This window comes from Echinococcus granulosus (genome assembly GCF_000524195.1).
Source record: "Echinococcus granulosus chromosome Unknown EG_S00033, whole genome shotgun sequence".
NCBI classification, from domain to species: Eukaryota; Metazoa; Platyhelminthes; class Cestoda; order Cyclophyllidea; family Taeniidae; genus Echinococcus; species Echinococcus granulosus.
The window spans coordinates 590413-602301 of NW_020170413.1; the positions used below are offsets into that span (position 1 = coordinate 590413).

Consider the following 11889-nt stretch of genomic DNA (forward strand, 5'->3'; position numbering starts at 1 on the left):
TGGTTTTCATTCCATTCACTAATTCATTCAAAGTTGGATACTTGGACCTAACTTTTTATAATTAGTACTTCTCTTTTGTTCCGCCAGTAAATTGGCTGATCTGCTGTTGCCAGATGCACGGACCATTTTCCCTGCCCATAATGGTAGTCTCATGAATCTGGTGCGCTTTCCGGCCATCAGCCGGTTACAGAAGATCCACAATGTGCAACTAGCTCTCTCCGCATTTGAGACTGTTGCTGGAAGACGTGGTCTATGCACTGCTGCTGGTGAGTCTCCTCTCTCGCTAACTTCTCTTGCTTCCTTATTATCCCCTCCAGTCATTCACACTTTCACTTTAGTATTACTTCAGTCATTAGTTTCTTCAATTTCATTCTAGGTCCATTTATTTCCCCATCCTTTCTCCTTCTGAATCATCACGTTTCCATTTATTTGTCACTTCTTTTGTATTTATGTGTTTCGGGCCAGGTACTTTGTCTTGCTGTTCTTCCATCCATTCTTTGTTCATTTCGTTGATCTCTCTGAAATCAATTCATCCATTCACTTGTCTAGAATTTACATTATCACCATGTCATTGTGGCTGTCTATATTTGTTGTGATTATATCTTGTTTATTTATTTACTTCGATCTGATTAGGGCGAACATCCTTTCTATATTCATCTTCCTATTGTTTCCTAAAATATCTATTCTGCGCATTCGTCTGTTTGCATAACTGCATTGTTATTCTGAGGTCGTCCAGCAGTAAGTCATGCTTACATGCATGCACTTTCATCTTTCGTCTCTTCCCTTTTGTTTGACTCTGTAGGTAATTCAACTACAGCATTACCTGTATGAAGTCCAGGGATGGGATCTGTTCGATCGAGGAAGAATTCACTGTTTAACACTTTGCCGATCCCAGAATTCAACCCGATTTTGCCTGAATTTTATCGTAAATCATATGGCAATCAGTCACTCTGCCCATATATCTACCTTCGATTCATATTATTTGTTCAATTTCCAATCTACCCCCTATTTGTCTGTTCTTGCTTTATATCGTGCCCCCTTATTCATTCTTGTTTTAACCATTAACTTATCGTAAATCTATCCGCCCAGCCATTTACCTAATCCACTTTAATTTAACTTTTAATTCAACCTAGATTTTTCTCCCCCTTCTGGTTCACCAATTTGCTCATCCAATCATCTTGTAATTCTCTGCTCTCTCCTCTTTCCTCTCTCACCAGGCAAACCAATCACCGAACGCGACATCGTAAACGGTCACAGGGCGAAAACTCTCTCCCTCCTCTGGTTCATTCTTTTGCGCTTCCAGGTCACGGCTCTCCTTGATCCGCCCGCTCTTCGCTCCGAAATTTCCCGCCTCACCGCTACCAACGTCTCTTTGCGCCGCGATGTTGAAGCTCTGCTTATGGCCAATCCGTCGTTGTCCGCTTGTGGTGATGAAGGGAACAACCCGTTGGTAGAAATGGAGTGCAACCAGCGAATCCTGTTTGTGTGGGCTAGGGCGGTGTGTTTCAGTGGTGGATATGATGAGGATGTTAAGGTGCGGCGCATTTCGGGTCGAGTTTGTGGTTCCGTATCGTTATTCAGACAGGCTTAGAGATAATCGGCTTCTAGTGCCATCCTTCTCCTTCTCCTTCATGTCAAATTTACCCGTCTGTTTAACCAAAGAAGGATTATACTTAATAATGCTTCATAAAAATTGGTTTAACTGAAATGACTTGATGATTCATTACTGTGTGAAATGAATGCAACCACAGCAAATGTCCAATACAACAACACCATCTGGTTTGCACCTAGCTACTTCATTTCCTTTTAGCGCATTTCATCTTACAACTTGTGTAGGTTGAAAATCTAGATCAATCTTTCTCGGACGGTCGCGTCTTTTGCTACATCTTGCACTTCTACCTTCCCACCCTCTTGCCACGTGGTCTGGTTCGAGGTGCCACTACGCAGACGGCACACCTTCATCCTGACATTCCTCATCCCCTGCTGTTGCGCAACAATGTGGCGAATCTGCGACTCTTCCAACAGCGAGTGAGTGAACCAACTCAGTCCCATCTAATTTTGGCTCTGTTGCTACCGTTATTTGTTGAGAGGTTTTCTATATTGCCTATAGTTATTAATCGTGGCGGACGGAATCGTGCTGTTTATTCGGATAAGTTAGCTAAGGGTGAATGCATTGTGTAAGTGGATGAACCGGTGAATTGTTGAACCCTTGGTAAACCATTGGACTTGATGGATCTTTTAAAGTGTTTAGGAGGAGTGTGGATCTTTGAGTCAGACATTTGAATTATCCGCAAATACTTTACTTCAGTTTTGACAATCTCGTATCGTCAAAGGGAAGACGCTTGAGTTCATAAGTTGATAAGTGAACTAATACCAGTTAAATGATCTCTGCGAACCCACAGCTCTGGCACCTGGGTGACGTGCCCATGCTTCTGAACGTCGGTCCAAACCTTCCCACCACTGCAAATACCATCACGCCGAACTTTACCACCGCCGACGTCAATCACCATCCTCCCAGCACTCTTCTTCCCCCAGGTATTGTGCTCACCACTCTGGCTTATCTTGCTTCGCGTCTCATCTGCGGTAAGGGTGGTGGCTCCTCTCGTTTACGTCGCATTGTTGAGAACCACGCTGCGCGCATCATCCAAACGCGTTGGAGGCAGAATCGGTGAGTTGGAAACAGAGCCGAGCGGTCGCTTTTAGCAGACTTTGCTTTTATGACTATTCAATCATCCATCCAATTAATTGCTAGGTCGTACATCCAGTTGTTCACTATTTATGTAGCTCTCGACTTTCTGTACATTAGTTTTTATTCTTTAAATTATTTACATCTACAGGTAACGATCTCTGATTCATAAACCTCTTTTTCTCTACTTCGACAGCCGTGGATGCCATCCACGTAATCGTCGGTTCACCTGTCCAATTTATCCATTCACTCAATAATTTGTGATTCACTAACCAACCCAATCATTCGTTTGAGATCCGTTTATTTTTCTGTCTACCCATTCTTTCGGACGTGTTCATTTGTCCATTATTATTTCATCTAGTTGTACCACTTTGTTATTTTGTAGACACAAGGGTGTCTATTCCTGTAAGCATTTCATTTTTGAAAGATTTGGGCTGAAGTGGCTGTTAAAGTCATTGTGGTTTCAACGGTTCCCTTCCTATTGTCAGGCTCTGGACATTCTCCTGATTTGTTTGAACTTATACCTTACTGAATGTATCCCAGTACTATCATCAATCCGATTATTAAATCATCCTCGAGGTTATTTTAGAGCATACCAGTTTAAAAGTAGCTTTGCATGTGGTAGGTATGCAGAAGAGTTTGAAGGGTAGTGGCACGGGAGAAGTGTGAGCAGAGCCCTACATCACCGTGTTGGAGGTATTCAAGTGTCTCTATCCGTCAAAAATAGACCAAGCACAGTAATTCTGATCCCGTTCCGTTCTTTTCAGTGCAACACAAGGCTCACAATTTCGTCCGAAATCTGTCTTTTCTCATCTTCCCACAATTCACAGTCTTTGTTCCTCCCCCTCCACCAACACGTCTATGGAGATGGAAGTCGGTGAAAATGTTGCTGCTAATGCTTCCGAGAAGGATGAGGTTGTGGTATCTACCCCTGCCACCGTTTTTACGGAGATGGGAGTTATTGAAGCCGCAGTGCGTATTCAGCGTGCAGTGCGTGCGTGGCTTGAGGCGTGTCGACGATGTCGGCAAAAGCAGTGCTTCGTGGTGGAGGTCCAGGCCCAGGCCAGGGCCTTCCTTGCTCGACAGAGAGTTCTGGCGCGTCAGCAACAAGCTCTAGAGACCCAAGTTGACGCTGCGGTAGTTATTCAGAGCGTGTGGAGGGCGTATGCTGCAAGACGCAGGTTGGTGCTCATCTGTTTCGTTTGAAAATATCCTCGAACTCCTTCCATTCCTGCTAGCTCAAAAAGCGTAATATACTCCGAGAAGTTCTGCATTCATTACTTCGAATAATCTCCTCTCTGCAGCTTGGTTTCACTACCTTTGAACTCCTCAACGTACTTTGGTATTTGTTTTGAGGTCTTACTTCCACAAGTTAAATTTGCAATCTACTTATACCTTGAGAAACTTCCTATCGCATATTTGGGTCAAATACCCCTCCTGAAACCCTTTGAAATTGTTGTTATTAGTTAAAAATGCCTGTCACTTAAAATCCATCCAGAGACATTCTCACTTCCAATGCCTCAGAATCCATCTCATGTTCCGAGAACACTTGTAGCACTCACTGGAACTTGTCTTCATCCTCGACATCGACAGTCATCTTAAGATCTCTTCATTTCTGTCCCTTTAAAACTTAGGTACTCCTGGAAGGCTGCTGTTCATTCACCCGTCCATTCAGTCAGTCAGTCATCAGCATTTTTAGTGATCTGCTTCAATATATTCTTTCCCAGAACATTCTTGCATTTTCTTCGAAGTTTTCTCTCCACACCAATGATCAACCATCCCCAAGCCCATTCTTTCGGGTGCCCGCTTCATATACGCCTCTAGTGCTTCAGACCACCTATGACACCATTGGAGGGTTTAGTCATTCACTTAGAACTGTCACCATTGAACCGCCCTTCTCAACCCTCCAGTCGCCTAGCTATTATTGTTAACATCTTGCTTCCACTGACAACTTGCCAAAGTATCGGTTCAGCATTCCAGGCCATTTTTGCCCAGAATATCAATTCATCATCCGTACTTTCTAGATGCCCAGGCAGTAGCTTTAAGGTTCCTCACTTCAACTAATATAACCCATCAATTTTGCAGTCATTTCTCCAACCCTTTTAGGTGTCTAGACGTCAGCTCCAAGGTCACTTCCACCGATTCGAACGAATCTGGTATACTCTTCAAAGACTTACAATACCATCTATCCTGGAACTCTTTCTCTCATTATTCCATATATTTGTTTCATTATATCACATCATTGATTCGTGTTCCCTTACTGAATATTTGACAGATTTATTGACCTTCGCTCAAGTGTAATTCGTCTCCAAGCCTTCTGTCGTGGCGTCCTCGCCCGACGTGCCTTCCAGACGACTCTCGCGACGCGTTCAGCCGCTGCCGTGGTCATTCAACGCTGGTGGCGATGTCGTCAACAACGGCGTCAATTCCTTCTTCAGCGCCAAGTTGTCTGTTTAATCCAGCGCCGATGGCGAAGCACTCTTGCCTACAGGACGCGTCTGCGTCTGGCTGTTCAACTACAGGCAGCTGCCAGAGCCTACCTCGTGAGGCGAGATGTTGCGGTTAGTTCATTGTAATGCTTTTATCTCTTCTTCTTAAGATGGTCACGATATCACATTCTCGTTTCCTGCATTGAGCCATGTATATGTACATGATTGAAATGTTCATGTTCTTGATTGCTTGACTAGTTTGTATATGCGTTTAGATATCCTAATGACAGGGTAGTGCTTTACCATCTTGATGGAGTATTTTCATCCTTTTTTCTACGATAGCTAAACAGGTATTTTAAACACGGATGGTGCACCTCTGCCTTCATGAGAGAATGGTTGCTTTCTACATGGTGTTATGAAGTGTTGCTGAACAATCGCAAATTAGAAACTGTACACTTTAACTGAGGCAGGGGTCTTTTACTTCGCATCGGGCGGTTTCTGCCTGTGAAGGTACCAATCTACCGGTGGCAACCTACTCCAGGGTTGTTCATCATTCCCTTCCCCTTTGTCTTCGTAGTCGTTGTAGTCCTCCTATGCCTATTCTTCTTCTACAGATGAAAATGCATGCCATATTGACCCTGCAGAGGCATATGCGCAGGTGGCGGGCGCTTTGTCGTAAACGTACAACTGCCGCCTGCATCATCCAACGTTGGTGGTGTGCTGTAAAACAACGACGCGCCTTTCTGCGCACCCTGCATGCTGTCCGACGTATTCAGCACTGGTGGCGGGGTTGCCTTCTTGAGAGGCAAAGAGAAGTGGCTGCTGCAATTGCTATTCAACGCGCTTGGAGATGGTCACGAGTTCGACATCAAAGACGCGTTGAGGAAAGGGTAATTTTTGAAAGAGACAATTGAAAGAGTCGCTTTTTGAATGCTCTTTTAAAAATCTGGTTTTAAGCTGGATGTGTGCTAGGGAACTGTAACTTCTAAAGAGCAAATCGCTGTCGTGATGAATGCAATTAATAATGCAAAGTTTGAAGAGCAATCACCGGCATATGTTGCTGAACGATTGCGAATTAGAACCCATACAATTTAACCTTTACTGGAGTCTTTTACTTCACATTAAGCGTTATTATTATATTTTGTGGAAAAAGAATACTGCAAAACCGTTGATAAATTCGCACTTGAGTGGCAGTAGCTATACACTGCGGCAAATTGTGTGCATTGTCCATTTCAGTTGAGGCGGATTCATATCATGCAGATGCACGCTACTGCGGCCACGACCATTCAACGAGCCTGGAGACGATTCCAAGTCCGTCGTCAACGTCAACGCTTGGCCAATGCTGCTGCTGGGACAATTCAACGAGCCTGGAGGACGTACAGGCAGAAAAAGCAGTCGGTGGTGGAAGAGGAGAGAGTAAAGCTTTCCTTTTAATAACTCACTTCTCTTGTGTTCTTGGGCTTCGTTGTCCTTACTCTTCCAAATCTACTATCATAACATAGGTAATTGAGTGTACCGAAACAATCGGTGTGGAGATAAGATTATGCGGACGATTCGCATAACCATGAGAATGTATTCCTTAGTTCTTTTCCTGATTTGATGACTTAAGTAAATGTCTGAACTATTTCATCTTTTGCTTCATTTGAGGGAGCACTTCCTAGCCGAAACGGCAGCTGCGTCTGCTGCAACCATCCGACACGCATTAAGAAGTTTTGCTAGCTAAAGACTTGGAGAGGAGAATATGACAAATATATTGTCTTTAGTTCGATGGGACATTTTCTTCGCTTTCTTATTGTCATTGCCATGTCTTTCGAGCTACTAGCATTGAGTGGAGTAGTACTGGTTCCTTTCCCCTACTTACTACTGGGATTTTCAATTGCCTACGTTTGGGCAAAATACCTTGCGTTCCAATTTGATCTGGACCACTGTTGGCTAAATTGGTTCATCATTATACTAATGATAGTATTCTAAATACAATCGCGCTCGCCTCATTTCTAAGAACATGACCAGAAACTTTAGAAAGCACTTTATTTTCAGTCCCATATGCCTACATTTTATTAATAGCAGCAGGTATTTTGGTAGTAATATTGTCTCCTTACTGTCAGACCTCACTATAACCGTCTTCTAGTAGTGCCAACCCTCTCCAACTGGAAGTTTGGTGCATTACTACACTAGATTGTTATTAACAGAGCTGTATTTCTTGTCAAAATTACTAACCTCCGCATGCGTGACTCGGTTTTTGCCCTACTTCTACCGCAAGGCAGCTTACGTGATTCAGCGCAACTGGCGAGCCTCAGGACTGCAGCGTTGGTTGCACCGCAGGCGGCGGGCGGCTATCGTCATTCAGTCAGCTTGGCGTGGATATCGCGTTCGTTGTAGCGGTGGGAGCACTGCTGCGACTCTGCGTCGACGTCTGAGCGAGGCGACTGAGGAGGCGCGCACTCGTCCACACAACACACTGGGCGCTCGTGCCCGCTGCGCTCTGGCCAATCTGTTGCGATACACGTCTGTGGCGAGTGTGCTGGACGCTCTCGGTCACTTGGGTATATCCCTTGAGGATGTTTTTCATTCATGTACAAGTTTACTATCTCAAATATTGGTGGTAAACATAGAAGTAGTGACGGTTGGATTGACGGATGACTGGTTGGTTTTGATGGAACTGGACCGACGGAGAGACTGGAGACTGGGTGGGCGGTTAGGTTAACTGATAGATTATTGAAGAGATGGTTGATTGAAAAATCTAATGGCTGAAGCTGAGCGTTTGAAGAATCGCTGTATAATTAGGGTGGTCAGGGCCTAGTTGAATGGATGTTTAGAGAGGCAGATGGAGACGCTGACGGTTGAATGGACGAGTGCTTGAATCGTTGGAAATGAATGTGGTTAATCATTCGCGGCCTAAATTTGGAGATGAATCTTTACTACTTTGAACAGGTTGTCTGGTCGAATAGGTGAATGGTTGACTAAATGACGAGGGAGACAGAAGCAAGGGAAGAATAGATAAATTGAAGACTTGTTAGCTGGATGCAGAAAATTTGTCGATTTCAATGAACCCCCAACTCCTGACGATGCATGTTGACTACTCGCATTTCTTCGTCTAGTTCACTCCATGCAAAGTCATTCATTCAATTCCTCTTTCCCCCCTCACCGCAGAAACCTCCACTCGTTTATCACGCGAGGTTTGCCTCTGGCTTCTCACCACCCCAACTTCAACTACACCAGCCACAGTGACATCACAGTGTGGCGACTGTGGTGGATGTGATGAGAATGCAGAGTATCTTCCCCACATCCTTCTGCGTCTTCTGCACCTTTGCAACCGTTCTGTCCCCGATGAGGAGGTCGCACTGGCAGCCGTTGCAGTTATGCTCAACCTGACAGTCGCTGTAGACAGCTCCGACGTTGGTACATTGGAAATGTGGTGGCAGCGGCGAGTGTTGGATGAGGGAGGATCTTCACAATCAGAGTCCATTGTGGAGTTCCTCTTTGGCAGTCTGCATCGGTTGTCGCGAGCAAAACCTGGTACCTCAGTGAGTGGGTGTTTGGGGCGTAATTTGTTATCGCTTCAGGTTGTGGCAACTTCTTCTTCCCTCATTTGCTAGTCTGTGGTTTCAAATGTGAGCCTTTGGATACTTCGCTGTATGCATTGTTTAGAGGAAGCTTTTTATCGTGGTCACAGTCGGACACTTGCGCCACCAGTGACACGTGCTTCGCCCCTAATTATTTACTCAAGTCTGGTGTTGCAAGTATGCAGCACTTGATCTCACTTACTTGTGTAGTTTATAGTGTCTGGTTATTGCACCACCTCATATCGTGAACAGATGGATTGAATTTAATGTAGAGAGATGTAGAATGTCCTTGATAGTAGGATACATGCCTTTCCATGTTGATGTATAACAATAAAGGTTGCAGGTTGACGCTTGTCAAGTTCTTCATTTCTATATTCTATTGATTGGCCCACGGGTTTGTGAGTGTGGTCGACTCGTTCATTTGTACAGAGCCTTCGCCTCTTCGCCCGTATCGCAGCCCTTCTGGCCATCCTCTGCGAGGCACTGCCGCCCGACTTTGCGTTGCCCACTGATTACGTCGGTGAAGTGGAGACCCTCCTCTCCCTTGTCCAACGTCTTTGGTCTAACGCACTCTCCCGATTGCCCGTGAGACCGGAGGTGCGACTCCTTCTCCGACGTCATCAGGCGCATGAGTCTAGGAGGGATCTGCTGCGTCGACTTGTCACGTAGGTTTTCTACTTCGCGTGGCATTTGAGCATTTCAGTTCATGCATTTGACTAATCGAATGTCGGTCGACTCAGCAGTTGTGGAGAGCTTGTTACACTTGTTGCCAATATTCAAGGCAATTTAGCTTGGATGTCGTAAGATGATGTAGTGAATTTGGACGTGGGAAGTTGCATTCTGGTGGGCGTTTTCAATGCTGATCATGAATACACCAACTGAAAGATGGGTGAGGAACGGTGGAGTTGGGTAGATGGGTCCGAAATGAATGATTGATTGGCTGGTGAATGTAGCAGGGGTAGTGTGGTGGTAGGGAAGTCTTCTCTGACGCTATCATGTCAGAGATGAATTCAAGCGTGGCTTTTCTTTCTTACCTGTGTCCTTTTAGACTGGAGCTGAATTTGGAGCGTTTGCCATCGAAACCACAGGTCAATCCACTGACTGTCTGCGAGTTCCTCCTCCTGACACTTCGAGAGCATCAACGACGACATAAGCATTACCATCAGTTGAAGCAGAAGCACGAGGGCTGATGTTCTCTCCCCCATCTTCGTTGTCACTATTTTATCCTCACTTTGTACATTTTAATGTTTTTATTATGGGCCTTCCTTTCCGCAGTCTCTGTGTAGGCATACTGGTAACTTAGTGGTGGTCGTTTGAAGCAGTTTCCTCTTGGGGGATTGAGGGAGGGATGGTGAAGGTCTCGGATCCATCAGCGCTTGAAATGAGGGTGTAATTCGTACTTGACATTAGCAGTAACCTTGGCAACCTCGTTTGAATAATAAATGTAACCAATGCCAGCATAACGTATGCGATGCATTCGGTGTCTACTCCTCAACAGGGTGTTTTGTAAAAGGCTTGATGAGGGCCAACATTTGAGTGGTCCGGTTTCTTGCCATGCCGCGATGGTGGGGACTTCGCTGTTTCATCAATGGGCAATGGTGAAGGGGAGTTCAGAAATGGACTAGTTGCAATGGGTTGTGGGGAGGAGAAGGGAATTGTTTATGTTAAGGGTACCAAGGCTAGGATTTGTGTGCGTTTGATTTTGTCTTGTATTCTCCGGGTCCGAGAGGTGCGACAACAATGAGGGCGGGGCATCCAATTTAGCGCTGTCTCGGTGATATTCCTCACATTATTTAGTAGCTTTGATTAGGTGGTTTTGCCTTCGTTGCAAAACGTCGATGCTGCACAAGTGCACTCCAATACTGGCACTTCCTGATGTGGCTGATTTGAACTGATACTTGAGGTGCCCCGCAATTTCAAGTTTCAGACCTCTCCTTCCATCGAGTTCGTTGCATGTTCTGCCTACCTACGTCGTAATTAACTTTATCTTACTCAAATGCTAATTTCAACCCATTTAATTACTTAAAATGACGTTCGCTGTGTCAAGCACTTCTTTCGTCAATAATTAACAAGGAAAAGTGCCTTTAGGTGTGTAGAGATTTCTTCGGAATCGCATCGGCCAGCTGGCATTTCATTGGGCGATTCCAAGGTCACTCCATGTCTTCGCAGCACCTTATCGGGGGGGAGTGATCTGGTCCGTTTGGAGAGGCCAAAGTCGAGGATTTACTTACTACTTGTGTAATTGACACCTCAGGGTCTGGACCACATGGAATACTTTATTTTAATTAATCAACAAAAAACACGAAAGTGTTAATACCAATTTCTGAAGAAGTTTTCTAGGCGTTAGATCTGAAGAGAGTTGTATGAAATTGATGTTAGCTCCAATTGCTTAACATTCGATGAGCGTGCTTCGTCATGAAAAGTTGTGCACACAGATCTAGTGAAACAAAGTAAGCCTGCACTGTAACAAATGCTTGTCTTTCTCAACTACACGATAGGTGGGAAATAGAGGACGTCTGCCCCCACGCCCGCTAAAATGCATACGAACTCCCATGTGGTCATGATTGTGCTCACCGAACCGTGGGTTCGAGAGCTCTCAACAGAGCACCGCTTCTTCGTCACATTCGACGCGTGCGCTTCCACTTAATAAACAAATGAATAAAATGCACTCAAAAACTAGCACTTTGATGCAGAGGTGATGTGAAAACTTCTTCACTACCTCACAGCGCCTATTGCTAGGCAGTAAAGGCGCAAAGATGTGAAAAACGTTGAAGGTAGACTTGAGAGACCATTTGCAGAGTAAGTGAATTGCAAATTCGCAGTTATACAAAGAGCAAACTTTGTGTGTCAATTGCAGTTGCAGCAAGACATTTGGTGAAATGGCATTCTGGGAGTTGCTATCAGTTTGAAGACCAACTGTTCAAACCGTGCCGAAAGTAGAATTGGCTTTAGCTGTGTTTCAACAGGATTGATTTTTCCTTCAACTGCAGCAGGACTTCGAAATTATGGCTCCGTCGCTTCAGTGGTAACAAGGACACATCCAAACACATACACATTATAATCCCCGTGCCACAGACCTCCCGATTTCAGATATGATCTAAAACACACACCTGGAGAAGAAGTGCATGCGTCATTGACACATCAAAGTGATAACTTTTAAACGTACTTCAGTCATTCGTTTGTTAAGAAGTGGTGCTCTGTTGAGAGCTCT

General features: G+C 44.8%; 1 protein-coding gene across 1 annotated transcript in view; it reads left to right on the plus strand. All coding sequences in view use genetic code 11, as the record gives it.

The window, feature by feature from the left end:
* The window catches only part of EGR_04944 (Abnormal spindle-like microcephaly-associated protein), a gene marked incomplete at both ends in the record, with an annotated part of 17574 nt that extends 7706 nt beyond the window's left edge, over positions 1-9868 (plus strand). The window contains 12 exons of the mRNA XM_024494193.1: positions 66-266; positions 1218-1534; positions 1837-2028; positions 2403-2668; positions 3454-3867; positions 4962-5247; positions 5730-6005; positions 6352-6531; positions 7376-7658; positions 8266-8639; positions 9108-9343; positions 9727-9868. Coding sequence (XP_024351430.1) covers positions 66-266; positions 1218-1534; positions 1837-2028; positions 2403-2668; positions 3454-3867; positions 4962-5247; positions 5730-6005; positions 6352-6531; positions 7376-7658; positions 8266-8639; positions 9108-9343; positions 9727-9868 — 3167 coding nt within the window. The remainder of the gene's footprint in view (positions 1-65; positions 267-1217; positions 1535-1836; positions 2029-2402; positions 2669-3453; positions 3868-4961; positions 5248-5729; positions 6006-6351; positions 6532-7375; positions 7659-8265; positions 8640-9107; positions 9344-9726) is intronic.
* Positions 9869-11889: the final 2021 nt, after the last annotated feature.